Here is a 27,044-nt window from a genome sequence, read left to right as displayed (position 1 = left end):
AAGCTTTACCTGGAGAATCTCCATTTGCCATGCAGCTGTTAAAGGAAGAACCTAAGGAAGATGAAACTTTTTCAGAATTTTAAGCCATTTTCATTGCTTGATTTGTTTGTATGTATTACAGCAGTCATGGCGAGACCAAGTGCCCAAATTGCAACCCAAAACCCACTTATTTATTGCAAAGTGCCAACACGGCAATTTAACCTGAATACTGAGGTTTTAGTTTAGAAAAAACAGTTGGCTCTGAGGCGTGCGTTACTCAGGAGTAAGCTTGGTGGTTGTCGGTGGCTTTGCTTCGAAGCAACCATGCAACTCTTCCAATGGGTGAATCATGACCCTAGGAGGGTTTACTCAGAAGCAAGCCCCACTGCCAGCAACTGAGCTTACTCCCAGGTAAAGGATCGCGCTGTAGTTCTTTGCATGAAAATCAGTGGGGTTTAACAGTGCTTAACAGGGTTACCTACACTGCTTCCCCAAAACTAGGTCTTAGGGTTAATGCTAATAATCGAGCCCAGTGGCTCAGACCAGCCTAGATGTGTAGGGGCGGGGGCGGGGGCGGGGGCAGGGACAGGGGTGGGGGTGGGGACTCTGTTTGTGCCTGCCCACAGAGAGGGCTCTGAGTGCCACCTCTGGCACCCGTGCCATAGGTTCGCCATCACTGTATTGCAGTGTTTAACTTTTATTGCATTGTTTCCAATTTCATTACCTTGCTGTAATGCATTGTTTGTATATATTATACTTTATAGTATACTGTTCTTCCGCCTTCAGCCCATGGCATAGGATTGCCATCTCTGGGTTGGCAAATGCTTGGGAGATTTTAGGGGTGGAGCCTGTGGAGGGTCGGGTTTCCGAAGGGCGGGACCTGAGCTGAGCACCATGCCACAGAATCCACACTTCCAAGCAGCCTTTTTCTCTGCTGTCTTGAGATCAATTATAGCAAAAGATCTGCAGGTTCTACCTGGAGGTTGGCAACCATAACTACAGGAGAGACAGCTTTTCAATGAACCAAACAAGCAAATGTGGTTAATTTATAAACTGCTTTAGCTTGTCTTTGGAAAGTTTAGACCAGGGGTAGGGAACCTTTAACACTCAAAGAGCCATATGGACCCGTTTTCCACTGGAAAAGAAAACACTTGGAGGCGCAAATTTTTTTTGACATTTAAAATAAAGATAACACTATATATATAGGGGTTTTTTTACCTTTTACTCTGCTCATTCTGAGAAACGCATGGATGCGCCCGCCCTGCTGCTTGCAGGGCGGGCAAGGATGAAGCTGGCGGCTCGGCCTCGCCGGCCACCGGGAAAGCGCCCACCCCGCTCCAACGGGGCGGGCGAGAGGGGAAGCCCGCGGCTCGGCCCAGCCGACCGTGGGCAGTTGGTGCGCCCGCCCTGCTGCCTGCAGGGCAGGCAAGGATGGGGCCGGCGGCTCGACTCGTGGAGCCACAGTGCAAGGGCAGAAGAGCCGCATGTGGCTCTCGAGCCGCAGGTTCCCTACCCCTGGTTTAGACTAATGTGTCCTGATTCCTGACCTCATTTTAAATTTTTAGAATTTTTTTAAAAGGCTGGTTATACATTATGTATTTGGGAACAGAGCCTCCATCTTTAGAGGCAGTGTACCTCTGAATATCAGTTGCTGGGGAGGACACTGAGAGACTTCTGCTAAAAGGCCACACTTGGGGGCTTGTCAGCCTGGAGTTCTCATCCTTGTACTTCTCTTGGAATAGGAACTGATCTAGGAAGAAGAGTTTGGATTTATACCCCGTCTTTTTCTCCTGTAAGGAGTCTCAAAGGAATCTCAAACTTTCCCTCTCCCCACAACAGGCACCTTGTGAGGTAGGCGGGGCTGAGAGAGTTCAGAGTGAACTGTGACTAACCCAAGCTCACCCAGCAGACTTCATGTGGAGGAGTGGGAAAACAAATCCAGTTCACCAGGTAAGAGCAGAGATCAATTCCACAGAAGGAAATAGCAGGTGTAATCTATAACATCACATTTCGTATTGCTGCTAAACTCCATCCCACCAAACGTCACTGCCCCCAGGCTATAATGAAGATTCCCAGTAAATATTCTATTATCTCCAGTATCAGATGAGCATGGCTATTATATTATGTGCTCTGGAACACAGGCAGGATAATGCTGCTACAGTTGTCTTCTTCGTGGGCTTCCTGGAGGCACCTGGTGAGCCATTTTGTGAGCAGACTGCTGGACTTGATGTGCCTTGGTCTGATCCAGCATGCCTTTGCTTATGTTTTTATGTCTAGAACTTGTTGATGAATTCTAGCAGCAATTTCACATTGGATTCTCCCTTTAAAGCTCCTTTGTCTGAGAACAATAACTTTTAGACCAGAAGCAAAATGCTCCGAGGGATTAAAATGTTTCTGATTATTGTCATTTTTAAAGCCAGGTTGGTGGCAGGAAGGGAGGATTGTTAACACACCTGGAAGATAACACCCTGCTCCTCTAACAGAGGTTAAATGTGCAGAAATGGGAAAGAAATATCCTCCCCTGGAAAGAAATATCATCCCCTGGTATGTAACATCCTAAAACGATCAGCAGGTTTTTGTCTAGACAACTGGCAACCTTTGGATTTTCTTCTTGATGTTCCAAGTGTAGAAGAATGTGTATACCCTAAAGGGTTAAAAACAACCAAGAGCACTTCCTAGAGGGGCCAAGAAATGGAAGATACAGCCCGGGGAAGCCCCCCCCCTCCCCCGCTCTTCCTCTTGTTGTCCTGGTGTGCAATTGGTGCCTGCCTTCGCTCTGAATTGCAAAAGGGCAGCCGCGCAAATGGTGTGAGGTGGGTGAGCTGAAGCCATAGGAGCAGGAGCTTGTGTGGAGATGTGGGGAAAAGAGTGAGGGTTGCAGAGCATGGAGAGGCGACGAATGACAATGGAAGACAGTGTTTCTTGCAAAAAGGGGGGTGGTGGGGAGAGGGAAGCTGCTGCAAGAAATTTGCAACAATGAGCATTGCATGTGCATGATCTTCCCCTTTGGAGAAGGGGTCATGGCTGAGTGTTAGAGCAACTCCTGTGCTTTTCGGAGGGTTCAGATTCAATCCTCTGGGTGCTGGGAAAGCCCTTTCTGCTGCCAGTGAGAATGGATGATGCAGAGCTAGATGGACTGACGCAGGCAATCAGGTTTCTCTGTTGGTGTGCTGCCCATGCCCAGACTCAACGACAGAACGAACCCCCTGTTTGGCATACAAGGGGTTAAGGGTTCAATTCTAGGCATCTCTCGCTAGCTCAAGTGTTGGGGAAAGGCCTTTCTTGGAGGTCAGAGAGCACTCAACATTTAGCAGAATAGACCAAATACCGTGACTTACATGTAACAGACTTCCCTCTGTGATACACCTCTGAAGATGCCAGCCACAGATGCAGGTGAAACGTTAGGAACAAGATCCACCAGACCACGGCCACACAGCCCGGAAAACCCACCACAACCAGTGTTACTCAGGTCTTGCAAACTCTGGCTATGGCCAGAGATGGGATCCAGCAGGTTCTCACCAGTTCCCGAGAGTGGGTTACTAATTATTTGTGTGTGCCGAGAGGGGGTGACTAATTGGGTCTGCTTTTCCGTTAGAAATTCCATTAGGTCCAAAAATCATGAAGTCCTGTCTGGTTAGCAAAGGTAGAAAACGGGATAATTCTCCCTGTTGGGCTGTTTTAAAAACATGTTTTAGAAATATGGTAAAGTTCTTTGTTTAAGGAAAGTATCCTTCTTTTGATTTCTAGAAACAAAATTGAGTATTTGAAAGTATTATTTGACAGGCAGTCAATTTTCTGTTGGCAGTAGACGATAGGACTTGCTATAATGAGTTTAAATTATGGACAGAAAGATACCAGATACCAGTAAGAGGCAGAAGTGATTTGCCTATTAACCTTGGCTGACCCTACTTAGCCATCCAGGTCAGGGTGGAAATATTAGTTTGGCAAATTTTAAAGTCCTAATTGTGGTTCTCAGGAAAGGCAACATTTAAATTCTTTAACTAGTAATGAAATAGTATAAACTTTTATTTTTTTCTAGTTTTATGTTTATTTTTTTGAGCTTAGTAGGCAACCATAGAAAAGGATAATTTTGTACAATCTAGATTGCTTTTTAAAAAAGAAAGAAAAGAAACTGGTGACCAGTAAGCAGTCAGGGCTGGACCAAAGAGATGTGGATTGAGTGATCTTGGGCCTGACCTGCCTCACCAGGTTGTTGTGAGTATAATATGGAGGAAGGGGGAACAGAGATGCCTCCTACAGAAAGATTGAGGCAAAATCACTAAGGCCCCTTCCGCACACACAAAATAATGCGTTTTCAAACCACTTTCACAACTGTTTGCAAGTGGATTTTGCTATTCCGCACAGCTTCAAAGAGCACTGAAAGCAGTTTGAAAGTGCATTATTCTGCATGTGCGGAATGAGCCTAAGATACTTTTGATGGTGGTGAACATGACAGAGGGAGGGGACTTGTGGCTAAGAGGCAGCAACAGGAAATTTGACCCACTGACTTCCATGATTAAGAGTTTTTGTGGAGACTCAATTTTTGGAAGCCACGCTTCCTAGCTAGTCAAGTTGCCAATCCAGGCTTAAACATTCTCTTTTTCCTTTTCTCTCTTTCAGGGAAAATTCTTGGTTACCCTCTGGAGTGTCCTCAACTCCTCTCTAGATAGTTTTTGATTCACCTCTTGCTTCTGAGAGAAAATTGTTATACGTCAATCAATTTTTGTTACCAATCTTTACCTGATTACAACCCATGAAGCGAATCAGAATGTTTTCTTCAAGAGTGTGCTGAAGAACTTGGGTTTGAGAACAGCTGGTAAGGCCACATTTGAAGACAAAATGGCTGCCGAAGAAGGAGCAACAGTGCCATCTTTGCCTGTCCAATTACAAGCCACAGACAAACAGCAGGGGGGAATAAAAGTGGCGAGTCAAGATGCAGTGGCCGTGGACACCAATGATATCCAGGCAGTGTGCGTTGGAGAACATTTGATATGGGCAGGCCCGGCAAGGGTCAAAGAAGAAGCCGAAGAGGCGGGTTGGGGAGGCCAGGAACAGCGAGAATTTACAAACACAGCGCCATCACTTCACATAAAGTGGGGAAACCACCTGTTGAGAGACACCATCCTGTGGAGTGATCCCAAAGCTTTCCCAGGATCCTTTGAGGGAATGGATAGTTCTTGCAAATTGGTAACAACAGGAGAGTGGGGAACTTGGCAGACATCTGTCCACGCAAAGGAAGAACCAGAAGAGTGCCACAGGCAGAAGGGCAGCAGCCAAATCCGTAAGGAGTGTAGCAAAATGAAGAATGGCGTTCTGAGGGAAACGGACCAAATGGAGGCCCATCGCCGACAGTTCCGGCATTTTTGCTACCAGGAGGCCGGAGGGTTGCATGATGTTTATGGCCAGCTTCGGAAGCTTTGCTATGGGTGGCTGAAGCCCGAGAAACATAACAAGGAGGAGATTCTGGAGCTGGTGATCCTGGAGCAGTTCCTGACCATCCTGCCCCCGGAGATGCAGAGCTGGGTCCGGGAACGAGACCCTGGAAGCTGTTCCCAGGTGATCGTTTTGGCAGAAGATTACCTGATGAGGCACCAAGAGACAGAGAAATGGGAGAAGGAGGTGACTGGCTCGAAACCTTATGGTTCAGACATGGAAACTGACTGGTGGTGGCGCTAGGGTTGCCAACTCTGGGTTGGGAAATTCCAGGAGATTTGAGGGTAGAGTCAGGAGAAGATAGGGTTGGGGGGAAGGGAGTTCTCATCAAGGTATAAGGCTCCACCCTCCAAAGCAGCCATTTTCCCCTGGAGAACTGATCTCTGTCACCTGGCAAGCTGTTGTAATTCTGGGAGATGTCCAGGCCCCATGTGGAGGTTGGCAGCCTTAGGAGAGGCCCAAATCTGCTGTGGAGGGAATGATTTTGGTTGTTGGAAAGGAAATGGCAGCTTCTTTTGAAGGAGTCAGACTACTGATCCATCTGGTCCAGTTATCTCTCTCTCTCTCTCTCTCTCTCTCTCTCTCTCTCTCTCTCTCTCTCTCTATCTATCTATCTATCTATCTATCTATCTATCTATCTATCTATCTATCTATCTATCTCATTTCTATACCGCCCTCCCCAAAGGCTCAGGGCGGTTTCCATCAAGAATAAAAGTTTAAAACATCATATATATTATTTAATTAAAATACATAAAATACTAAACTATAGATGGCTTCAGCTCTTCTATTCCCCTTTTTATGAACCCACGGGAGACCAGATGTTTTTCTTTTTATGGCAAGTTGACATCATCCCGGTGTTATCTTCCAGGTGTGTTAACAATCCTCCCTTCCTGCCACCAATCTTGCTTTAAAAATGACAATAATCAGAAACATTTTAATCCCTCGGGGCATTTTGCTTTTGGTCTAAAACTCCTGGCTGAACAGGTCCGCTTTACAGGCCCTGCGGAAACTTTGTAAGTCCCGCAGGGCCCTGATCTCACCTGGAAGCCTGTTCCACCTGGTAGGGTCCAGAGCCGTAAAAGCCCTGGCCCTTGTAGAGGCCAGCCGGATCGCCTTGGGGCCAGGGATCACCAGTAGGTCCGCCTCCGATGAACGGAGGGGCCTAGAAGGGCGATATAGGGAGAGACGGTCCCTTAGATAAGCACGGCCAAGGCCACGAATGGCTTTGAAGGTCAATACCAAGACTTTAAACATGACCCGGTACTCGGTTTTACCATCTCATTTTGCTATGGTGTAGGCCTGGTCCATACAGATCCTATCCGCAAACGAATCTTCCTCTGCTGCCTGCTCTGAATGCAGTTTATTTGTCCTTGTCTCAGGTGCCGCCAGGTCCCTACCTGGAAGGGATGGTGAGTTCACCTAAGAAAGAGCAGGTTCCATCAGATGCCTGGAACTCGATGGGCTTCACGGAGATCAAACAGGATGGCCAGAGAGGTGCTGCATCGTTGGGTATGGGGTTCATTCTTCCATTGTTTACCAGGCGGGGGCTTAGTGTTTGCTTTTGGCAGCTATCTTACTTCAGGTTAGGGATAGATCAGAGACAGAATCTTTGGACTTGACCCTCTGCTCTTGCCATGATTTGCTTGTGCTTTTTCCTCTCCTCACAAAGAGTTAGTTAGATCCTTCCAGGCATATCAGGCAACAAGTGCTCTCCAGCATTTCCAGTTGCTAGGAGACATCGCAAAAAAACATCCTACACCCTTGCTATAGTCCGTTTGGGATAACTACATTCTTTCAGTAGTGGGCCACACAATCAAAAATTCACACGTGTGCTGGCCACATGCATTATTTTTATTGACAACTAGCGGGCCCAGCCACGCGTTGCTGTGGCAATTGTCCTTCTCATCACAGTCTGCAACCCACACAGATGTCCATGCAGGTCCAATGATCCCCAGCATAGCCTTTTGGGGTGGTCAAACGGAATCCTTCTTTCCCTTTTCAATGCACATCGTTAGATGGTGCTGTCTTGTTTTTTTAGTATAAGGTAACCCTTCCCATTCCACAACGGAACTGTCCAGAGTGCGAATCCCGCTGTCCATGAGGCTGGTTGACACGCACAGTCCTGGCTTGGGTAAGGCAGAACTGGGGCAAGGAGGCTATCCCAGTCAGGCAGCAGAGGCAGGGTGGTGAGGCGCTCAGATCGAGGCCAGCTCCCTGGGTTCGTAAAGGGCCATGGGCAAAAGAAGCGGAGCAGGTAGTGTTGGTTCACCCCCCACCCCACGGATTTTCTTAGAAGAAAAAGGCAAACTGCAGCTCGCTTTTAGTAAAAGAGAGCTGTGGCGAATATAAGTGAGGAAGTGGGTAAGTGGTGGTTGGATGTGAGGGAGGGCAGAGTGAGGTGTGTGAAGATGAGCTGGATGTGTGTTGTGTGGTAGCAGTGGGTGAGGCACAGAGAGTGAAAGTTACCTGCGTGTGGGGGGGAACCCCACCTGACGTCTCACACGGCAAAGTGTGTATGTGTTTCACTTCCACTCGTATTACCTAACAGTGTTACCTATTTACTGTTTTCAATTCTCATCTCTGCCCATCTGCACGAACATTCTAAGCCCTCATCCCAAGCCCTCAGGCCACAGACAGACAGGCTGCACAAACATTCTAAGGGTGACAGTTAAACACAAACAGCTTCATGGCCTGGTGCGCCAGGAAAAAGACGTTTTACCTGGCTCAGGTATGGACTTTCGGTGATTTGAAGGTTCAGTTACCTGCCCGCTACAGGGAGGGATGTCCTGTGAAAATTTGGGGGCGATCCGTCCAGCATCTTCTGATGGAGACCCTCAGGGACAAACAAACTGTTAGATTTTTATATATATAGATAATGGTGAAGCATATAGTGCAGCAGTGGTTAAAGTGTTAGATTAGGACCTGAGAAACCCAGGTTCGATCCCCCTTGTGCCATGGAAGCTTGCTGGGTGACCTTGGGCCAGTCACACACTCTCAGCCCTGACTAGTATTTGGATGGGAGTCCTCCAAGGAATTCCAGGGCCATGACATGGAGGCAGGCAATGGCAAACTCCCTCTGTACATCTCTTGCCATGAAAACCCTTTGCCGTAAAGCAGCTGTGAGTTGACAGCAGAATATAGATACAGGAATCAATAGTTAAATAGGTGAAGAGAACCTGTTAGCTGTTGAAATATGGATTTTGGGGGTACAAAAGTAATCAGGGAAAATGTGTTAATCAAGTTTATTCATGCAAAAGGGCACAGTTACAGTGCTAGTCACTACTCAGTTTTGATCAAGCCAGTGAGACTACTAGTATTTAACAGACTGAACCATTCTTGAGAACTGCAGATGTATTCAGAGCACATCTCAGTTCTGACTCCCTTTTTACATCAATGAGGTCCCACCCCTCCCTTCCCCAAGTTCACCTTCCCCAGGCTCCACCCCTGAATTCCCCGGGGATTTCCCAGAGTGCAGCTGGCACCCTTGTGTGCACACTATCAGTCACAGCTGACTTACGGAGACCCCATAGGACCATGGTGGCGAACCTTTGGCACTCCAGATGTTATGGACTACAATTTCCATCAGCCCCTGCCAGCATGGCCAATTCGCCATTCTGGCAGGGGCTGATGGGAATTGTAGTCCATAACATCTGGAGTGCCAAAGGTTCGCCACCACTGCCATAGGATTTTCTAAGCAGGAGATGTTTGGAGGTGTCTGCCTCTGCATGGACTGAGAGAGTTCTGAGAGAACTGTGACTGGCCCAAGGTCACCCAGTAGGCTTCATGTGGAGGAGTGGGGAATCAAACCCAGTTTTCCAGATTAGAGTCTGTCACACTGAACCACTATACCACACTGGCTTTTGTGGAACTCAAATGCGAGATAGTTATTCTACTAACCTGTATGTGTAACCTATCACTAAAGTCAGCCACTGTAACAGAAAACTGTAGTAGACAACCCTGATTTGAGGAAAGAACTGGTGTTCTTTATGGTTCCTTTGATTTTTCAACATATTGCCCCTCTTAACTTGGTTGTCTGTCTGTCCTTGCAGGTGATGGTGCAGTGTCTGAGAACAAGGAAGTGGATCAAGAGGTGGCAGGCTCAGAACCAGCGGAATCACATTCTGTATTCCCAAGGAGGTCCCAGGCAAACATTCGGCTGAAGTATGAAAATTTCAAGGAAGGGTGTGGCTCACAGCAAAAGCAGGAAGAGCCTCCGCTGATGGTGTGGGGTGACCCTGCAGAGCACACAGAAAGTGAAGGAACTGTTGCAGAAACAACGCTTTGTGGGCAGGCAAGCAAGCATTTGTGCTCGGAGTGCGGGAGGAATTTCCAGCACAAATCGACTTTAATTCGACACCAGAAGATCCATACCGGAGAAAAGCCCCACTTGTGCCTGGAATGTGGGAAAACCTTCCGCCGGAGGGACAAACTGATTCGGCACCAGCGGATCCACACAGGCCAGAACCCCCACGAGTGCTTGGAGTGCGGGAAAAGCTTCCGGGAGCGAGGGAAACTGGTCAACCACCAGAGAATCCACACCGGCGAGAAGCCATACAACTGCCCCGTGTGTGAGAAGACCTACCGGTGGAAAGAAGAGTTCATTAAGCACCTGAGAATCCACACCGGGGAGAGGCCTTATGAATGCCTCCACTGCGGGAAAACATTCATTAGCAAAACACACCTTGTTTCACACCATCGGAGCCATACAGGGGAGAAGCCCTATGAGTGTCCAAAGTGCCAGAGGCGGTTCTGTAGCAAGCAGAGCCTCACCAGACACCAGCGGGTACATATGGGGGAGAAATCGTACGAATGCCAAGACTGTGGGATAATCTTCTACTACATTTCGAGCTTCACCAAACACCGAGAAATACACCTGAGTGATCAAATCCTATAAGAGGTTCTTCCTAGGATCGGAGTTTTGGAAAATGTTAGCTACCTCCTGAGTATTGTCACACACACACACATATATCCAGTCAGCTAGGATCTCATGGTTAGTGACTAGGCATGGGCTTCCTGAAGCGGGGTTGGGGGTGGGGCTCCTTGGAGATCTTGAGGAGGCACCGTATAGACTACCTGTTGGCCAGGGTTTTTGAGGGGGTTTGAATGGCAGCCATCTTTTAGGGGGGAGGGAGATGTAAGGTTTATTATTTTATTTCTATCTTTAATTGAAACCATTTTTAGCTATTACTGTAAGCCACTGTGAACTACCCAGAAAGATGGGATATAAATGCTTCAAGTACATCTGTGAATAAACTAATTTGAATGGAAGGTAGCTGAGACAAGGAGGGGGTGAGGTAGTTGACCAAAGCCTTGGTACACCAATCTTGCCCTTGAATACCTGTCCCGCATTGTGTTAGAGGCTGTTAACCCCTAGTTTTCCTCTGGAGGAGAAGAGGAGGAGCTTGGATTTATACCCCGCCTTTCTCTCCGGTAAAGAGAAATCGACTAATAGCAGCCAACCTTTGTCCTCCACGAATTTGCCCAGCTGTTTTTCAAAGTCATCAGAGACAGTGGCCCCTGCTATAATCTCTCTCATCATCTGTTACAGAAGTACAGAATGATACCTGGTTTACGATGCTAGGCCTCTCTTTGCTCAGCTCGAACCCCATTCCCTCTCTCTGTCTGCAACTTTCTTAAAAATGAGGTACTAAATGATTTTCTTTCTTCTCATTATGTCTGATGAAATGAGCTCTGACTCATGAAAGCTCATTCTGGAATAAATGTTATTATTCTTTAAAGTGACACTTCACTTCTCTTCAGTTTCACTCCGGGGGAGGGTGGTATATAAATATAACCAATAAATAAATACACTAGACTCAGTGGAATTACATCGCAAAACATAGAGTTGGAAGACATCACTAGGGCTGGGCCATCCAATCCAACCCTCTGCCATGTAGGAACACACAATCAAAACATTCCCGACAGACGGCCATTCAGCCTCAGCTTAAAAACCTCCAAAGGAGACTCATCATGTCTGAGAAGCTAAGTTGATCAAAAACCAGGCAGAACTCATACAATGTGGCAATTGTTGCCTTAACAGTAATGGAGAAAGGATGCTAGAATGACAACATCTGTGCATCAGCACTGACATTGAAGGATGAAAAGATCCACATGGCATCACGGGAATGGGGCTGGGATTATGCAGATAGCAGACTATCAGATCCATGGTGAACAAAATCATGAATTTGTCAAGGTGGAAGGATGAAAAGGAGTTTCAAGATAGTTTTCTTTATCACTTCTCGGCCTTTTGGCTTGGAAAGCATTCTCTATATGAGTCAATCTGTTCTTATTAGTTTAAAGTCTGAAAGGTCTATTGTTTGAGAATTATGTATTAAATGGATTTTGGGAACTAGGAAATGGAATCCTTTTCAAAAGGATTTTTTTAAAAATCATCTTTGTCATATCAAACTAGCGATGTAATGTTGAAGCAGAGATACAAAGGAGCTGTGTCAATTGGATCAGCTTTGTCAATTTCATATCAAACTAGCGTTAGGGAAGACAGCGATTTTGAAGTGAGTGGTGCTGCAATTGCCTCAGCCACAGAATGTTGAGATGTTGTGATGATGGAAAAGAGCACAAGGAGAAATTGCCGCATGTAATCAGGGACTGCTGCAGTAATGATTGTGTGCTACTGCAGATCAAATTTGGCCAAAAAATGTGGCCCTTTGTGGATCTGGTAGGCCATATGTTTGTTTCTGCTCCTTCAGGTAATGGTGTCTACTCCAGGAATTGTTTTGGTTTCCATTTTGGGCTGGTGGTTCTCAATAGTAGAAATGGAGGCTAAGACGTTTTGAAATTGCTGCTTCAAAATGTAACTGCGTAGTAACGCTGGAGCAGCAGAAGAAGAGTTTGAATTTATACCCCACTTTTCTCAATCGTAAGCAGTCTCAAAGCGGCTTACAAGCTCCTTTCCTTCCTCTCCCCGCATCCTGTGAAGTAGGTGGATAGAGTTCTGAGAGAACTGTGACTAGTCCACGCAGGCTTCATGTATAGGAGTGAGGAATCAAACCTGGTTCTCCAGATTAGAGTCCACTGCTCTTAACAACTACGCCACATAGCATCTATGTCACAGATGACATACCACCACCATCAGGAATAATATGTTTTCAGCAGTAGTGGGTGGAACAAATGCAACTGAAGAGACAAGGGGGAAAAAACCTCAAAACGTCAGCGGGAGAGGAGGTGTGTGGAGTGACTTCACAGGGAATGTTTCCAACGCACAAAGTCTGACCACTGGGAAAATCTGTGGTAAGCTGTGCATGTGGAAGAGGCCTGACTTTTTCTTTTAGTTGGTTGAGAACGCAGCCCCATTTATCCCAACAGCCTCTTTCCCACAGTGGTTAACCAGATGCCCTTGGAAAAAGCACACAGAGGCCCACAAGCATACTGACACTGAGGGGGTATATTACTTCTTCATGGGGAGGTTCCACTAAGCTAGACCCAGTCCCGCTGTCTAATAACAGCTATCCTCCAGGTGCGGCTTGTGAACAGTCAGTTCATAGTGTTGTCGTAGTCCTGTGAAGACATGAATCCATGAAGCGGTTTTTTTACTGAATCAAATCACGGGTCTACCAAAGCCGGCATTGACTACTCTGACTGGCAGCATCTAAGGTCTGAGATGGAGGGACTTTCACGTCACCTATTGACTTCTCATTTTAACTGGAGATGCTGGTGATTGAACCAAGGAGCTTCTGAGTTCTACCGTTTTCCTGGAATTACAGCTGATCTCCAGACTAGAGATATCAGTTCACCTGGAGAAAGGTGGATGCTTGAGTGTGTGGACTTTATAGTATTATGATTTGCTTAGGTCCCGCCCCAACCCCCAAGCTCCACCCCCTCACCCCAATATCCAGAACTTTTTCCCCAGCTCAGAGCTGGCAATCCTACCCAACAGAGCTCTCAGCGAGGCACACAGGTAATAAGAATCATCTGTTGATACAACATCTGTATCCAGCCCTTCCAGGCAAAGGAAGTTTCATATGGTTTTCTATGGCAGACCTGGGGGAAGCACAAGACGGTGATCATTCCTGGATGTGATTAGAACATGGAGCAGCAGTGGCGTAGGAGGTTAAGAGCTCGTGTATCTAATCTGGAAGAACCGGGCTTGATTCCCAGCTCTGCCGCCTGAGCTGTGGAGGCTTATCTGGGGAATTCAGATTAGCCTGTACACTCCCACACATGCCAGCTGGGTGACCTTGGGCTAGTCACAGCTTCTCGGAGCTCTCTCAGCCCCACCCACCTCACAGGGTGTTTGTTGTGAGGGGGGAAGGGCAAGGAGATTGTAAACCCCTTTGAGTCTCCTGCAGGAGAGAAAGGGGGGATATAAATCCAAACTCTTCTTCTTCTTCTTCTTCTTCTTCTTCATCATTATGACCAGATTATTCCACAACTCTTTCCTCCAGGAATACGTCTAATTTTTCCAAATGATCTAAACCTCGTCCTAGCGTGGGTGGGGCTGCTCAGGGGTAGAGCATTTACTCTGCATACAATAGGTTTAATTCCTGGCATCCCCAGCTAACATTCGACCTGATCGCTTCAAAAACTCTCATCTGTCAAGATCAAATGTAAGGTTGCCAACCTCCAGGTGGCAGCTGGAAATCTCCTGGATGTACAACTGATCTCCAGGCAACAAAGATCAGTTCCCTGGAGAAAATGCCTATTTTGAAGGTGGATTCTGCAGCATTATACCCCGCTGAAGGTCCCTCCCCTTTCCAAACCCCGCCCTTCTCCGGCTCCATTCCCAAACTCTCTAACCTGAAGCTGGCAACCCTAGTTAGATGACCCGACCAATGGTGGGCTGATTTGGCATAAAATGCGGGACTCCAGTATAATGCCAAGTCTACTTTCCAAAGCAGTCGTTTTCTCTAGGGCACAGGTATCAGACTCGCGGCCCTCCAGATGTTATGGACTACAGTTCCCATCATCCCCTGCCAGCATCATGCTGGCAGGGGATGATGGGAACTGTAGTCCATAACATCTGGAGGGCCGCGAATTTGACACCTCTAGGGGGGTCTGATCTCTGTTGCAGGGAGATCAGATGTAGCTCCAGGAAGTCTCCAGCCACCACGAGGTGGTTGGCAACCCCAGACACTCAATTTTGCCTTATGGGAGGTGCATAAGTACCCTTTAAATGACTGCACGCGTTCAAATGGGAGCCTAGCGTCACAACGGGACAAACGGGTTAAGTTCACAAAGACCCTGTTTCCAGGAGCAGCTGGAGACGCTCTGGAACGGGCATAGAGGCGATCACTTCCTGCTCCGCCTACCGTGGGAAAGTCGGGTTTAAATTTCCCAGGCGCTGCCGCTGGAGCTGGAAGGGTTTTGTTTTTCTTTTGCGGAAGGGAAAGATCAGGTGAGAGGGGGGATTTAATGCAACTGTGGAAGGGGTGTTGTTGTTTTCCGGCAAGCCTTTAGGCAGGCATCAGTTGCACAGGTGAAGTCTCACTTCATCATTGTTGTTGCTGAGCTGGGGAAAGCTGTGCCTGTTGGATTTCTGCCTGTTGTGGCTTTGAAAAGTACCGAGCAGACAATGAAGGCCAACAGCCTGTTTCCTACAGCAGTCAGTCGGGTCTCTCTTCTCTGTCCTGCTAAAGGGAAGGGAAATCTCCTCCTGGATCTTCCCTTTGCAGCAACTGGTGTTCACAGGTATGCTATCTCTGAACATGGAAGTTCCATTAACCGTTATGGCTGGCACCTATGGATGGAGTAGCCCTCGATAAAGGGGGCTTATCAGTCAGTAAGGTGCAGCAGTTACAGAGCTGCCCTGAGATTTCAAATGTCTGCTGCATGGGTGAGGGTGGGACAATAATAGTTTTTAGGCCACCCTGTCTTACAGGATTGTTGTGAGGATAAAGTGGGGGTGGGGAAAGCCTTGTGACCAAGAGCAGGGTAAAAATAAAGTAACGATGTTTTTCAAGGTGTATAATTCCAGACTAGCGTGTTCTCGTCATATCTCGGAAGCTAAGCCATGTTGGCCCCCGTTAGATGGGAAACTGTCAGAGAAGTTCAGGGTTGCTACTCACTGGCAAATGATGGCAAACCACCTCAACTAATATTTTGCCTTGAACCCTATGGGGTTGCCATAAATTGGCTGTAACTTGACAGCCCTTTCCACCACCATCTTCGTGGCTAGTGACAGGGAACTCATGTCTTCAGGACATAAATTAATTATGCTTAATTATGTGATAGGGCTCTCATGTCCACAGAACATAAATTAATTACATTAGTTATGTGCTCCCATGAGTCTGTCTTGAATTTATCCATCTGAATTCCAATATTTTGAGAGAGGGAGAAAACTTCTCTCCAGATTCACTTTCTCCACTCAATGTGTAATTTTCTAAACCTCTATTCCTTTAGTTTGATTTTTTTTTTTTAGAAAAAACTGAGAAGCCACAAATTCTTTGTCTTTCCTCCCTCTTTTATTTTCTTCATTTGTATCCTTTTATCTCCAGTAGGGCCCTAAACTTGCTTACCTTGATCGCCTGACCTCCATTTTAGCCTCACGACAACTCCATGGCAGAGCTGGGATTTGAACCAGCCCCTTTGGCATCCTTAGGTCTTTGGCATCCTTAGGTCAAAAGCTTGCTCTCTGACCTGTACATGAATAGCAGACATTTAAGAATTTAGATAGTTATGGGCTTATATCCAGCTAGCTCAGGGGTCTGCAACCTGTGGCTCTCCAGATGTTCATGGACTACAATTCCCATCAGCCGCTGTCAGCATGGTCAATTGGCAGGGGCTGGTGGGAATTGTAGTCCATGAACATCTGGAGAGCCACAGGTTGCAGACCCCTGAGCTAGACAAGTACTTTGTTTACGCAGCAGTGGCGGAGGAGGTTAAGAGCTCGTGTATCTAATCTGGAGGAACCGGGTTTGATTCCCAGCTCTGCCGCCTGAACTGTGGAGGCTTATCTGGGGAATTCAGATTAGCCTGTACACTCCTACACACGCCAGCTGGGTGACCTTGGGCTAGTCACAGCTTCTTGGAGCTCTCTCAGCCCCACCTTCCTCACAGGGTGTTTGTTGTGAGGGGGGAAGGGCAAGGAGATTGTAAGCCTTTGAATCTCCTACAGGAGAGAAAGGGGGGATATAAATCCAAACTCTTCTTCTTCTTCTTCTTTATCAACCCCCGAAGATAAAGGTAGGAAATCTTCAGAGGGTCTGAGCTAGGCAAAGTTTTATTATTCTCATAAGATCCTCTTTGCTCATCCTCATGCTCATCCTCATGCTCATTCTCATAAGATCCTCAGTGCACATCCAACTTAAAAGGTTCTCTGTAATAAAATGGCATGGTGGCTTTCGAAAGAAATTACATTTATTCATGGTGGTTTATCATTATTGATTAGCCATGATTACTAAATGGAACCTCCATGTTCAGAGGCAGTGTGCCTTTGCCAGGTCTTGGAAGAGCAAGCAACACGTCTTTCATGGCCTGATTTAAATGTTTTGAATATTGTATGTATGTTTACATTTTAAACATTGTTTTAATATATTGTTGAAGGCTTTCATGACTGGAATCACTGTTGTTTTAATAGCCGAAATGTAAAATATTTCAATGTTTGCTGCCTTACGGTCCCTGATTCAGGCAAAAATCCAGCATAGATTTTTTTTAATGAATATAGTAATTACTAGTGTTTTAAAATTTGGTTTTACAATGATTGAAAAATAGGGCCCCTTTGATCTCTAAATCCTTTGGCTAATCTCAGATATGTGTGTGTTTATGGTACTTTGCACAAATTCAGAAAATGTTTTTGGGGGTGGTAATAGCCAGTGGTGGGAGGTTCGCACCACTTCGGCATAACTGGTTGGTAAAATGGTGCTTGTGAACAACCAGTTGTTAAATTATTTGAATCCCACCTCTGGTAACAGCCAACTAAATGTCCCAATTGTTAGGGGAAAACTCTTATTTGTTGATCATTCTCTTTCCTTCCAGACTACATGCATGTAGATTCCGTGGATCAACATAAAGAACATCTTGCCCAGTTGGTGGGATTATCTGATAATGTCAGGTTTGGGCAACTGTTGCCCAGAAAAGAAAATGGCCGCTGAGCAGCATGACACTGTGCCTTTGAGTCTCCAGCTGGCAGCCAGGGTACGGCCAGGGGTGAAAACTGAGACAGTGACCCTTGAGGTGAGGACTGAAAAAGGCCATCACGCTGTGCAAGCTGTGAACACTGGGGAATTCTGGGAAGGAAATGTATTGGACCACTTAAAACGGGAGAACGTGAAGCCATGGGAAACTCAGTTCCAAGAATTCCTAAAGGTAATGGAGACCTCTCAGTCAGAGGGGAGAAATCCGCATCAACTAGGGCTGGTGGGAAGAGATGAGGCCAGGCAGCACCCAAGAGGATGGAGGCTGACCCAAGACCTCAGCAGAGAAGCCCAGCATGGGGATACCAGCCAAGAAGAGTGTGGGAAGGTGAAGGAAGAAATCCCGGAGGAAGGGACCGTCAGTGCCGAAGTGCAATGCTGGCGCTTCCGGACATACCGCTACCAAGAGGCCAAGGGGCCGCGAGAGGCTTGTGGCCGCCTCTGGGAGCTTGGCCATCAGTGGCTAAAGCCGGAACGACATACCAGAGAAAGGATCTTGGAGCTGGTGATCCTGGAACAGTTCCTGACTGTCCTGCCCCTGGAAATGCAGAAGTGGGTTAGGAAAGGCAGGCCGGAGACCTGTGCCCAAGCGGTGGCCCTGGCAGAGGATTTCCTGCGATGTCCACCCAAGGACAAGCAGGAGGAGCAGGTAAGCCGGTGTTTCAGTCTTGAGGGGCTCGAGATAGTCTCAGGTACTCGAATGAGAGGGTGGAATCCTAATGCAAAGAGCACCCCTTCAAGCTGCAGCTTTTGGGGAGTGTTTCTACTTCTATACTTTGAAGTTTCCATGCAGCTGGAAAGCTAGCTTGTAGCCTAGTCATTTCTTGATGAGCTAGTTTTTGTCACTGGGGAGGTTTTTCCCCCCTCTCTGCACAGGGAGTGTTCATATTTGCTATTTATTTTTAACCTGACCTCCTTCCACTGAGCTCAGAGCAGAATATGTGGATCTCCCCTGCTTCACTGTTGCCTCCCGACAACCCTCTGGGGAGGGTTAGGCTGAGTGTGGTAGACCCAGAGTGATTCCCATCAGGTGCCCTGTCGAAAGAGTCTACCCATCCCCCAATTCCTGTTCTTTGTGCCGCATGTGTGAGCTGAGCCCCTATCTCTCATATATATATATGCAGGGTCTGACCTGTCCCCCTCAGTCACTGAACGGGAAATGCAGGCCTTTTCAGCATGTATCTGTATGGCATTTTCCAGCCAAAGGGTTGATAACCATGATGCAGTGGCGTAGCGCCCATGGGGCGGTGCGACGCCTCGGGCGGAGCAGTGATGGAGGTGTGGCCGGGTAGTCACATGGCATCACATGGACACATGTCTAGCCTTTGTTGAGCTGTGGATGTCACCTTTCCCAGCAGTGGCGTAGGAAGTTAAGAGCTCGTGTCTCTAATCTGGAGGAACCGGGTTTGATTCTCCACTCTGCCGCCTGAGCTGTGGAGGCTTATCTGGGAATTCAGATTAGCCTGTGCACTCCCACACACGCCAGCTGGGTGACCTTAGGCACAGCTTCTCGGAGCTCTCTCAGCCCCACCCACCTCACAGGGTGTTTGTTGTGAGTGGGGAAGGGCAAGGAGATTGTAAGCCCCTTTGAGTCTCCTACAGGAGAGAAAGGGGGGATATAAATCCAAACTCTTCTTCTTCTTTTTCAGGTTTCGAGACCATTCAAGGATGGGGCAGCTGGTTTTCCTGATGTGGATGGGCCTCCTTCCAACCCCTGGCAGTGCCAGCTGTTCAGGGAGATCAAACAGGAGGGTGACAGAGGGGCCACCTCGCTGGGTAAGGGTTCCCTTGTTCCAACTTTTGCAGCCGTGTAGTTTTTATTGTGATGGCTTACCTGAAACTACACTAAGCGTTGCACAGAACAGTGTCCTCAACTGAGAGGTGGCAGAGCACAGTGGTCCACTTACCTATGGATTGGGATGCCACCGGTTTCAATCCTGCCCTTGTGGTGAATCCTCCCATTCTCTTCTATCAATGGAAGAGCCACTTTATTTGAAGGAAGGCTTAAAACTTGAGTTAAGGGGAGTGGCAGCGAATGAATGAATAAATGTTCTTTGCTCAATGGAGTGATAAGTTAAGAGAAGAACCACCTCTGTGCAGCCTGTTTTCTGGGGCCGTTTTAGTTATCTTCTCTTGGAAATTTTTTTTTTTTGCGATAGGGGTCTGCAACCTGCGACTCTCCAGATGTTCGTGGACTACAATTCCCATCACCCCCTGCCAGCATGGGAATTGTAGTCCATGAACATCTGGAGAACCGCAGATTGCAGACCCCTGTGTTCCTTCTGACCATGAATTGTTGCTTTTCTTTAAGTTACCATTTACTTTGATTCTCCCACAAAATCCCAAAGTAATGCAAATGTTGACTGTTTCTCGACCCTACCCCAATAACTTGTTTCTTTTTTCCCCCTGAGGACGACAGTCCTATGTGTTATCCTAATCCCGTGGTGGTGAACCTTTGGCACTCCAGATGTTATGGACTACAATTCCCATCAGCCCCTGCCAGCATGGCCAACTACTACTGTAGTTAATCCACATTCACAATGTGGTTGCTATGTAGCCTGTTAGATCTATTGAAAGAACGGCATTACTGAAGGCAAATTATGCCCAATGAGGGGAATCAGTATTGCCCTCACTTTGAATGGGCAATGCTTCCATCCCACACCCGATTGCTTTGTGAAAACCTACCCAGACTTTCATCTCAGCAACATTTTCTATGGGGTGCTGTGTGGTTTCCAGGCTGTATGGCCACGTTCTAGAGGATCCTCTGAAGATGCCAGCCACAGATGCAGGTGAAACGTCAGGAGAGAATGCTGCTAGAACACGGCCCTACAGCCCGGAAACTACACAGCACCCCAGTGATTCCGGCTGTGAAAGCCTTCGACAAAACATTTGCTATCTTTTTACAATAATTTGGGGGCTGTTTAAATGTGGTCTGCTTTTGATTTTAGGTCCATCTCCTTCCTGGGTCTGATTGAAAGTCCATCTTTTTCAGCCTCCTGTTTCCCGCAGCAGGCAACCAAATGCTTTTGAAAAGTCCCAAGTCGGGAACAAAAGCAAAAGCCCTTTCCTGTTGCTTGCCCCTTACTGGATTTCAGAGATACACTTCCCCAGGACATGGAAGTTCTATTTAACTGTTGTGGTTAATGGATTTCTCTTCCAAGAGTTTTCCAAGAGAGAATGTGAGATGATAAGAATATGTAAAGAAATGTGTGTTTTGGCTTCAGTTATTCCCAACAGAGGGCAGCCTCATCTGAAAATACCCTCTCCATGTAAGCAGATAACCTGTGGGGGAATGAGTAAGTGTCTGTGAAATTTTCAGAGCGTTTGGGCCAGCAGGTTTATTCTCGAAGCAACAAATGCATGGTTCCATTTTTATATATATAGATTATGAAAAACCCAGGGAGGAAGGCAATAAGAGTTACGAGGGATATTTTTATTTATTTCTACTTGTTTACATTTATTCCCCACCTTGTCTCAGGGCAGGTTACAATAAAAGCCAAACAACAGTAAAATCATAACAGTAAAAATCCATCAATAGTAAAATCACAATAAAACTCCTTCCAAAAAACCCAAACACCATCCAAAATCTCCTGCACCCACGCCACTCACCCACACACATAAAAAGGATGGGTGTAACAATATCTTTGGCGGGGGGGGGGGAGGGGGCTCTTGGCAGGGGGACTTAGCCAAACACCCAGGTGAGGTGGACGGTCTTTGCCAGGCACTGAAATTCCAAGAGAGTAAGCACCCAGCGAACTCTGGAGGGAGGGCATTCCACACTGTAGAGAAAGCCCTCTGGGCTGCCCCCACCTTTCTTACCTCTGAAGGGGGCAGGACAGCCAGGCGGGGGCCCCCTCTCCGATCTCAGTGCCAAGGCAGGAATATGCTTGCACATGTGTTCTCTCAGGTACCCAGGGCTGAAGCCATATGCCAGATGAAAGAAAAAAAAGCCTTCATCCGCTGGTGGAAGACAATGATAGGAGACAGTTGAATTTTCCTGGAGGGGAGTTCTGGCATTTTGGAGCCATGATTGGGAAGGGCCTTTCTTGGATTACAACCCATGTAGCCTTAGTTGGCAGGGCACCAAAAGCAGGGCTTCTGAAGATGACTGAGACCCCTTCCGCACATGCAGAATAATGCACTTTCAATCCACTTTCACAATTGTTTGCAAGTGGATTTTGCTATTCTGCACAGTAAAATCCAGCTGCAAAGTGCATTGAAAGTGGATTGAAAGTGCATTATTCTGCATGTGCGGAAGGGGCCTGAAGTAGACAAGTAGGTTCGTATGGGAGAAGGTTATCCATGAAGCCTGTTGGTTCAAACTTGGCAGACCTTTGGCTTGATCCAGTAAGGTTTTTTTAAAAAACATTGTTAAGATTCACATCACAGTTCTCTCTTTTATTCCAGCAGGAGATGGGAAGGAGCAGAATCAGCCAGAAAATTCGAGGAAACCCAAGCCACGCTGGATGTTTTCGGGAAGAGCCAGGCAAAGCATTCCTTGGCCTGATCGAGGAGGCGCTTCTGTGAACCAGGAGGAAACATACCCGGAGAAGGAGCGGGACAAGTTTATTAATTCTCAGGGCAGATACGTGGAACTGGAGGGCAATGTAGTCCAGCTAACGATCCCCTCAGGGGAAGCACAGAAGTTGGGAAACGAGAGGGAGAAGGCATGCGTTCATTGCGGGAAAGACTTCCAGCTGAAGTGTAACCTTCAAGCCCATGAGAGGACCCACACAGGAGAGAAACCATTCAAGTGTTCTGTTTGCGGGAAGGGCTTCAGCACAAGAGCCTACCTGATCACTCATGAGAGGATCCACACAGGTGAGAAACCCTACCAGTGCTCTGACTGCGGGAAGAGCTTCTGTGACAACTCTAACCTGATCGTCCACAAAAGGACCCACACAGGAGAGAGGCCGTACAAATGCACTGACTGTGGGAAGAGCTTCCGGGAACGGCCCGTCCTCATCAGGCACCAAAGGATCCACACAGGTGAGAAGCCATACAAATGCAGAGACTGCGGGAAGAGCTTCAGCCAGAGCTCCGGCCTCCTGGTGCACGAGAGAACTCACACGCGAGAGAAACCGTACACATGCACTGACTGTGGGAAAAGCTTTGGGGGCAATTCGAACTTGCGAGTGCACATGAGAATCCACACAGGAGAGAAGCCCTGCAAATGCTCGGACTGCGGGAAGATCTTCAGCGACCGGTCACTCCTCCTTCGGCATCAGAGCAGCACCCACCAAGAAGGAAAGAGCTAAACACAGATTGTGGTTGTCCCAGTGGGTAGGGCACTTCCACACTGTTCAAGAACTCTAGGACATTTAGAAACATGATGTTTGGCACCCATGGAGTTGAGACCTACCCTGACGACTAGTTGAACATGAAACACAGAAGAATTATTGCATGAGGGGAATTTGATTTCTCCTTCACACTTCCATTGGCATTGGGGGTGGGAGGGGGGGGGTAGGGATGCGTCTAGTGCCGCCCTAGGAATGTGTTTATCTATGCTTGCACAACTTAGGCTAAATTTACTTGTAGGATACAAAACTGTAGGATATATAGTACGTATTTATTACCACAGGAGGAAAACTTGGGTTGAGTTTGGTTTAGCTTAGTCTGTAGCAATTCTGCTGGTGGAGAGTTGACTATAACCTCTGCTATAGATATTTATTGAAAGCCCCTCGCTCAGTGCTAGGGTGATGCATGCAGGAAGATCCTTGTCATCGTAGGAAGGTTCTCGGGGTGTTGTGCTGCGACAGTGACCTTTGTCTGACATCCTGGAGAACTGTTGCTGGCTGGACCAGAGATCCTCAACGTGGTGCCTATGGTGCCCACGAAGTATTCTTAGAATGTGGGTGTGGCCATATAGGACCTGTGTCCAGCAAGGCTTCTGATTGACCATTGGGGATTTTATTGACTGCTCAGATTTTTTAAAACATTGATTTGTCAGCATCTGCAATGATCTTCACTGTGTGACTGAAAGTAAGCTGTGGCAGCCATTTTGTGGCTGCACCCAGCACAGTATATCAGAATTCCAAAGGTGTTCACAGGCTCAGATTGGTTAGGGACCCTTGAAATAGACAATATTGGGCTAGGTGCAGAAGTGGGATCCAGCAGGTTCTCACCAGTTCCGAGAGTGGGTTACTAATTATTTGTGTGTGCCGAGAGGGGGTTACTAATTGGGTCTGCTTTTCCGTTAGAAATTCCATTAGGTCCAAAAATCATAAAGTCCTGCTGTTTCCTATGTGGCTGGTTAGCGAAGGTAGAAAACGGGATAATTCTCCCTGTTTTAAAAACATGTTTTAGTAATATGGTAAAGTTCCTTGTTTAAGGAAAGTATCCTTCTGTTGATTTCTAGAAACAAAATTAAGTATTTGAAAGTATTAAATATTTGACAGGCAATCAATTAGAGGAGAAGTAGTTGTTTCTGTTGGCAGTAGACAATAGGACTTGCTATAATGAGTTTAAATTATGGACAGAAAGATACCAGCTGGAAATTAGGAACTTTTTTTTTGCAGTAAGAGTTTTTTACAGTAACAGAGAAATTATTAATGCCCTGCCCCCGGAATGCCTGGCCACGCCCCTGTCATGCCCCGCCCAGCCCCATTGGCGCTACACCACTGCTTGAATCCCACCACCATGGGAACCTGTTACTAAAATTTTTGGATCCCACCACTGGCTAGGTGTATTAGCAGCCTGACTTGACAGAAGAGTACAGTCATGGGTCCCCATCAGGCCATTGTGTTTTGGGCAGTGGCCAAGGTCTATTCTTGGGAATTCTTGGGTTAAAAGTTTAAACGTAAGCCGAGCTGGGAAAGTACAGGCTGGGTGAACAATCAGTCTGATTCTGTATAAGGCTGCTTTATACAGCACCCATTTTGCCTAAGTCCCGCATTCAGTTCCCCTTGCCCAACGCATGTTGTCAAAAGAATACCTCCCACAAGGGAGAAAACAGTGCGGAAATAATAGCATAAGGGCTTGCTTTTTAAGAAGACGTTTTGGAGTGTCTGCTGTCCCACCCTCTCCATTTTTGAGAGCCGTAAGGCCTTTCCTACATTTTGGGCCCATCCCTGTACAGCCCATCCCATGGGTAGGGTGTTACCTGCATCTTCAGCATGAAATAATTGCCCCTGATCTCTGCCAGATTACTGTTTTATGGATTTTGTTTAGTGGCCTCCTTTTCTATTTTTAAAAAATGGCAGTAGCAGAAGAAATTACTGGACAGAAGAAAAAGAAAACTTTCTAAAGTGTTTCCAGTAGTAGAATTGGGCCATAGAAATTGGCTTCTGATGGGCAGCTGTTGTGTTTTAAAACAGGCCCCTTTTCTTACCTTTTGCCCAGGAACAAGCAGCTAAATTTGTACAGGAGAAAGCCTTGTAAGCCTGTTCACACCTGGGAAGAGATTGTAGAACCTTCTTCCTGTGTCTCCTCCTGCAGTTTGTGAACAAGAGAAATGCCCATCTGGATTTGACCAGCAACCCATCTGATCTGGCATCCTGTTTTGCACAGATGCGATATCAGATAATTTTGAAAGTAGAGACCTAGGGCTGTCCTCTGCTTTAGCCTGAATAGCCCAAGCTAGCCTGATCTCATCCGATTTCAGAAGCTAAGCAGAGTCAGCCCTAGCTAGCTCTTGGATGGGAGACTGCCGAGGAAATGCATAACCTCTGTGCGGAGGCAAGCCGGGGCAAAACATCTCTGAAGGAATTTGCTTGGATAATTCTACAGCAGGGGTCTGCAACCTGCGGCTCTCCAGATGTTCATGGATTACAATTCCCATCAGCCCCTGCCACCATGGCCAATTGGCTTGTTGCCATGGCCAATTGGCCATGGTGGCAGAGGCTGATGGGAATTGTAGTCCATGAACATCTGGAGAGCTGCAGGTTGCAGACCCCTGTACAGGATAACCATGTCAGCTAAAATTTGATCGCACTTTCTACTGCCCAGCTTCTAACTTGCATTGCCTCTTAGTGTGGAGATCTCATTATAAGGAATAGGATGGCTAAATTTGCATGTGGATAAAAATGCACTTTCCAATGAGGTCAGGAGGGAGTATTCTCATTTTTAAATGCTGCAGGTGTTTGTCAAGAGCAGGCTTCAGTTTTGAAAGGGCAGTCTATCATGTCTGAGACAGAAGGGGGGATGCCCCAAACCAGATGCCCATCTCAGCCCCTGTGAATGGTAAGAATTTGTATGAATGTGACTGAAATGGCAATTACAGTGACTGTCTTGTGATACTTTCTCAGTCTAATAAAAGAGGTTTGATCTAATTAATCAACTTATTGTTGGAGCTGTAACAATACCATAGAAAGAAAGAGGAGCAGCTGGCAAATGAAGAACAAACTCGTAGACGTCACTGGCCCAGAAAAATAGTTTAAAACCCATTTGTCTTAATAATCCCTATTTTTCATTTGCAGCGTAAAATAATCTAGGAACTGACTTTCCTATGGTTTCCTTGGCTGATGGCCTAGAAAGGATTTGTGACTTGCCATAGGTGAGTTGGAAAGAGGCTGATAATAGCCAAAGCTGGTGATTTGGTATTGGACCTTTCGGCAGGATGAGTAGCAAACTGCCGCCCTGGAGAATTCTTCAGGCTTATATATCAAGATCATAACAAGTAAGGTTGGCAACTCTGGTTTAGGAAGTTCCTAGAGATTTGGGAGTGGGGCCTGAGGATGGGAGGGACTTTGGTAGGATATAATTTCGTATAGCCTATCCTCAAGAAGAAGAAGAAGAGTTTGGATTTATATCCCCCCTTTCTCTCCTGCAGGAGACTCAAAGGGGTTTACAATCTCCTTGCCCTTCCCCCCTCACAACAAACACCCTGTGAGGTGGGTGGGGCTGAGAGAGCTCCGAGAAGCTGTGACTAGCCCAAGGTCACCCAGCTGGCGTGTGTGGGAGTGCACAGGCGTGTACAGATTGTGTGGTTTTATTGATGTTTGCCGCCCTGAGCCCTGTTGGGAAGAGCGGGATATAAATCTGAAAAATAAATAAATGAAAACTATACCTTCCATTATAACAACATATATAATGTGATGAAAACAGTGAGTTGATAAAATGATCTTAACCAAAGAACAGCTGTATAATAGTAATAAAGATCCTACCTCTTTTTTTTAAAAAAAGTCATAAGTATTTATTAAAATATAGACATGAATCTGATTTAAAAATCCTAAATTACAGACTAGAGAACTAGTATAAAACATCAAGTGTACAAAATTCATTTCTCATTCTAGTCAGGAAAGCATTTCAATTTCCGAATTCATCAGACATTTGGTCATGTAGCAGACAAGTCAATTTACATAGACAAATACACTGTTAATTACTCTAATCAATCCTCCTTTGGGATTATGTTCTTCTTCCACTTCAAAAATTAGCTGTGGAGATGTTATGGCCTTCAGCACAAATTCACAAACATCTTCAGAACGGAAATCTACATAATTTAATGATTAAAACTTCAGGGGGATAATGATAGCTCTATCTTTATGGTTTTAGAAACATGGTATCCCCCTTTTTCTCCTGTAGGAGACTCAAAGGGGCTTACAA

At 46.7% G+C, this 27,044-nt stretch overlaps 2 protein-coding genes across 6 annotated transcripts; both read left to right on the top strand.

Annotated features, from left to right (window-relative positions):
- Positions 1-1,877: 1,877 nt before the first annotated feature.
- Positions 1,878-11,150, top strand: LOC125428691 (zinc finger and SCAN domain-containing protein 30-like). 3 transcript variants are annotated; one of them, XM_048489222.1, is made up of 4 exons: positions 1,878-1,929; positions 4,600-5,598; positions 6,792-6,921; positions 9,462-11,150. In XM_048489222.1, the coding sequence occupies exons 2-4, from the start codon at positions 4,819-4,821 to the stop codon at positions 10,304-10,306; spliced, it is 1,755 nt and encodes a 584-aa protein (XP_048345179.1). In that variant the 5' UTR covers positions 1,878-1,929; positions 4,600-4,818; the 3' UTR covers positions 10,307-11,150. The 3 variants fall into 3 exon arrangements, with proteins under 3 accessions (XP_048345179.1, XP_048345180.1, XP_048345178.1); XM_048489223.1 differs by lacking the exon at positions 1,878-1,929 and adding an exon at positions 2,663-2,792 and having other exon boundaries at positions 4,600-5,535; XM_048489221.1 differs by lacking the exon at positions 1,878-1,929 and adding an exon at positions 2,663-2,792.
- A 3,522-nt stretch (positions 11,151-14,672) lies between these two features.
- LOC125428704 (zinc finger and SCAN domain-containing protein 30-like) lies at positions 14,673-25,280 on the top strand. Of its 3 annotated transcripts, XR_007243868.1 has the most exons (5): positions 14,673-14,764; positions 17,344-18,150; positions 19,151-19,277; positions 21,909-23,596; positions 24,185-25,280. XR_007243868.1 is itself a non-coding variant. In XM_048489255.1 (4 exons), the coding sequence occupies exons 2-4, from the start codon at positions 17,413-17,415 to the stop codon at positions 22,757-22,759; spliced, it is 1,713 nt and encodes a 570-aa protein (XP_048345212.1). In that variant the 5' UTR covers positions 14,673-14,764; positions 17,344-17,412; the 3' UTR covers positions 22,760-23,705. The 3 variants fall into 3 exon arrangements, 2 of the variants coding, with proteins under 2 accessions (XP_048345212.1, XP_048345211.1); XM_048489255.1 differs by lacking the exon at positions 24,185-25,280 and having other exon boundaries at positions 21,912-23,705; XM_048489254.1 differs by lacking the exon at positions 24,185-25,280 and having other exon boundaries at positions 21,909-23,705.
- The last annotated feature ends 1,764 nt before the right edge of the window (positions 25,281-27,044 follow it).

This window comes from Sphaerodactylus townsendi, linkage group LG03 (genome assembly GCF_021028975.2).
Source record: "Sphaerodactylus townsendi isolate TG3544 linkage group LG03, MPM_Stown_v2.3, whole genome shotgun sequence".
Taxonomy (NCBI): Eukaryota; Metazoa; Chordata; class Lepidosauria; order Squamata; family Sphaerodactylidae; genus Sphaerodactylus; species Sphaerodactylus townsendi.
Note: the sequence above shows the minus strand (reverse complement) of the source record. Positions and strands in the feature narration are given on the sequence as shown.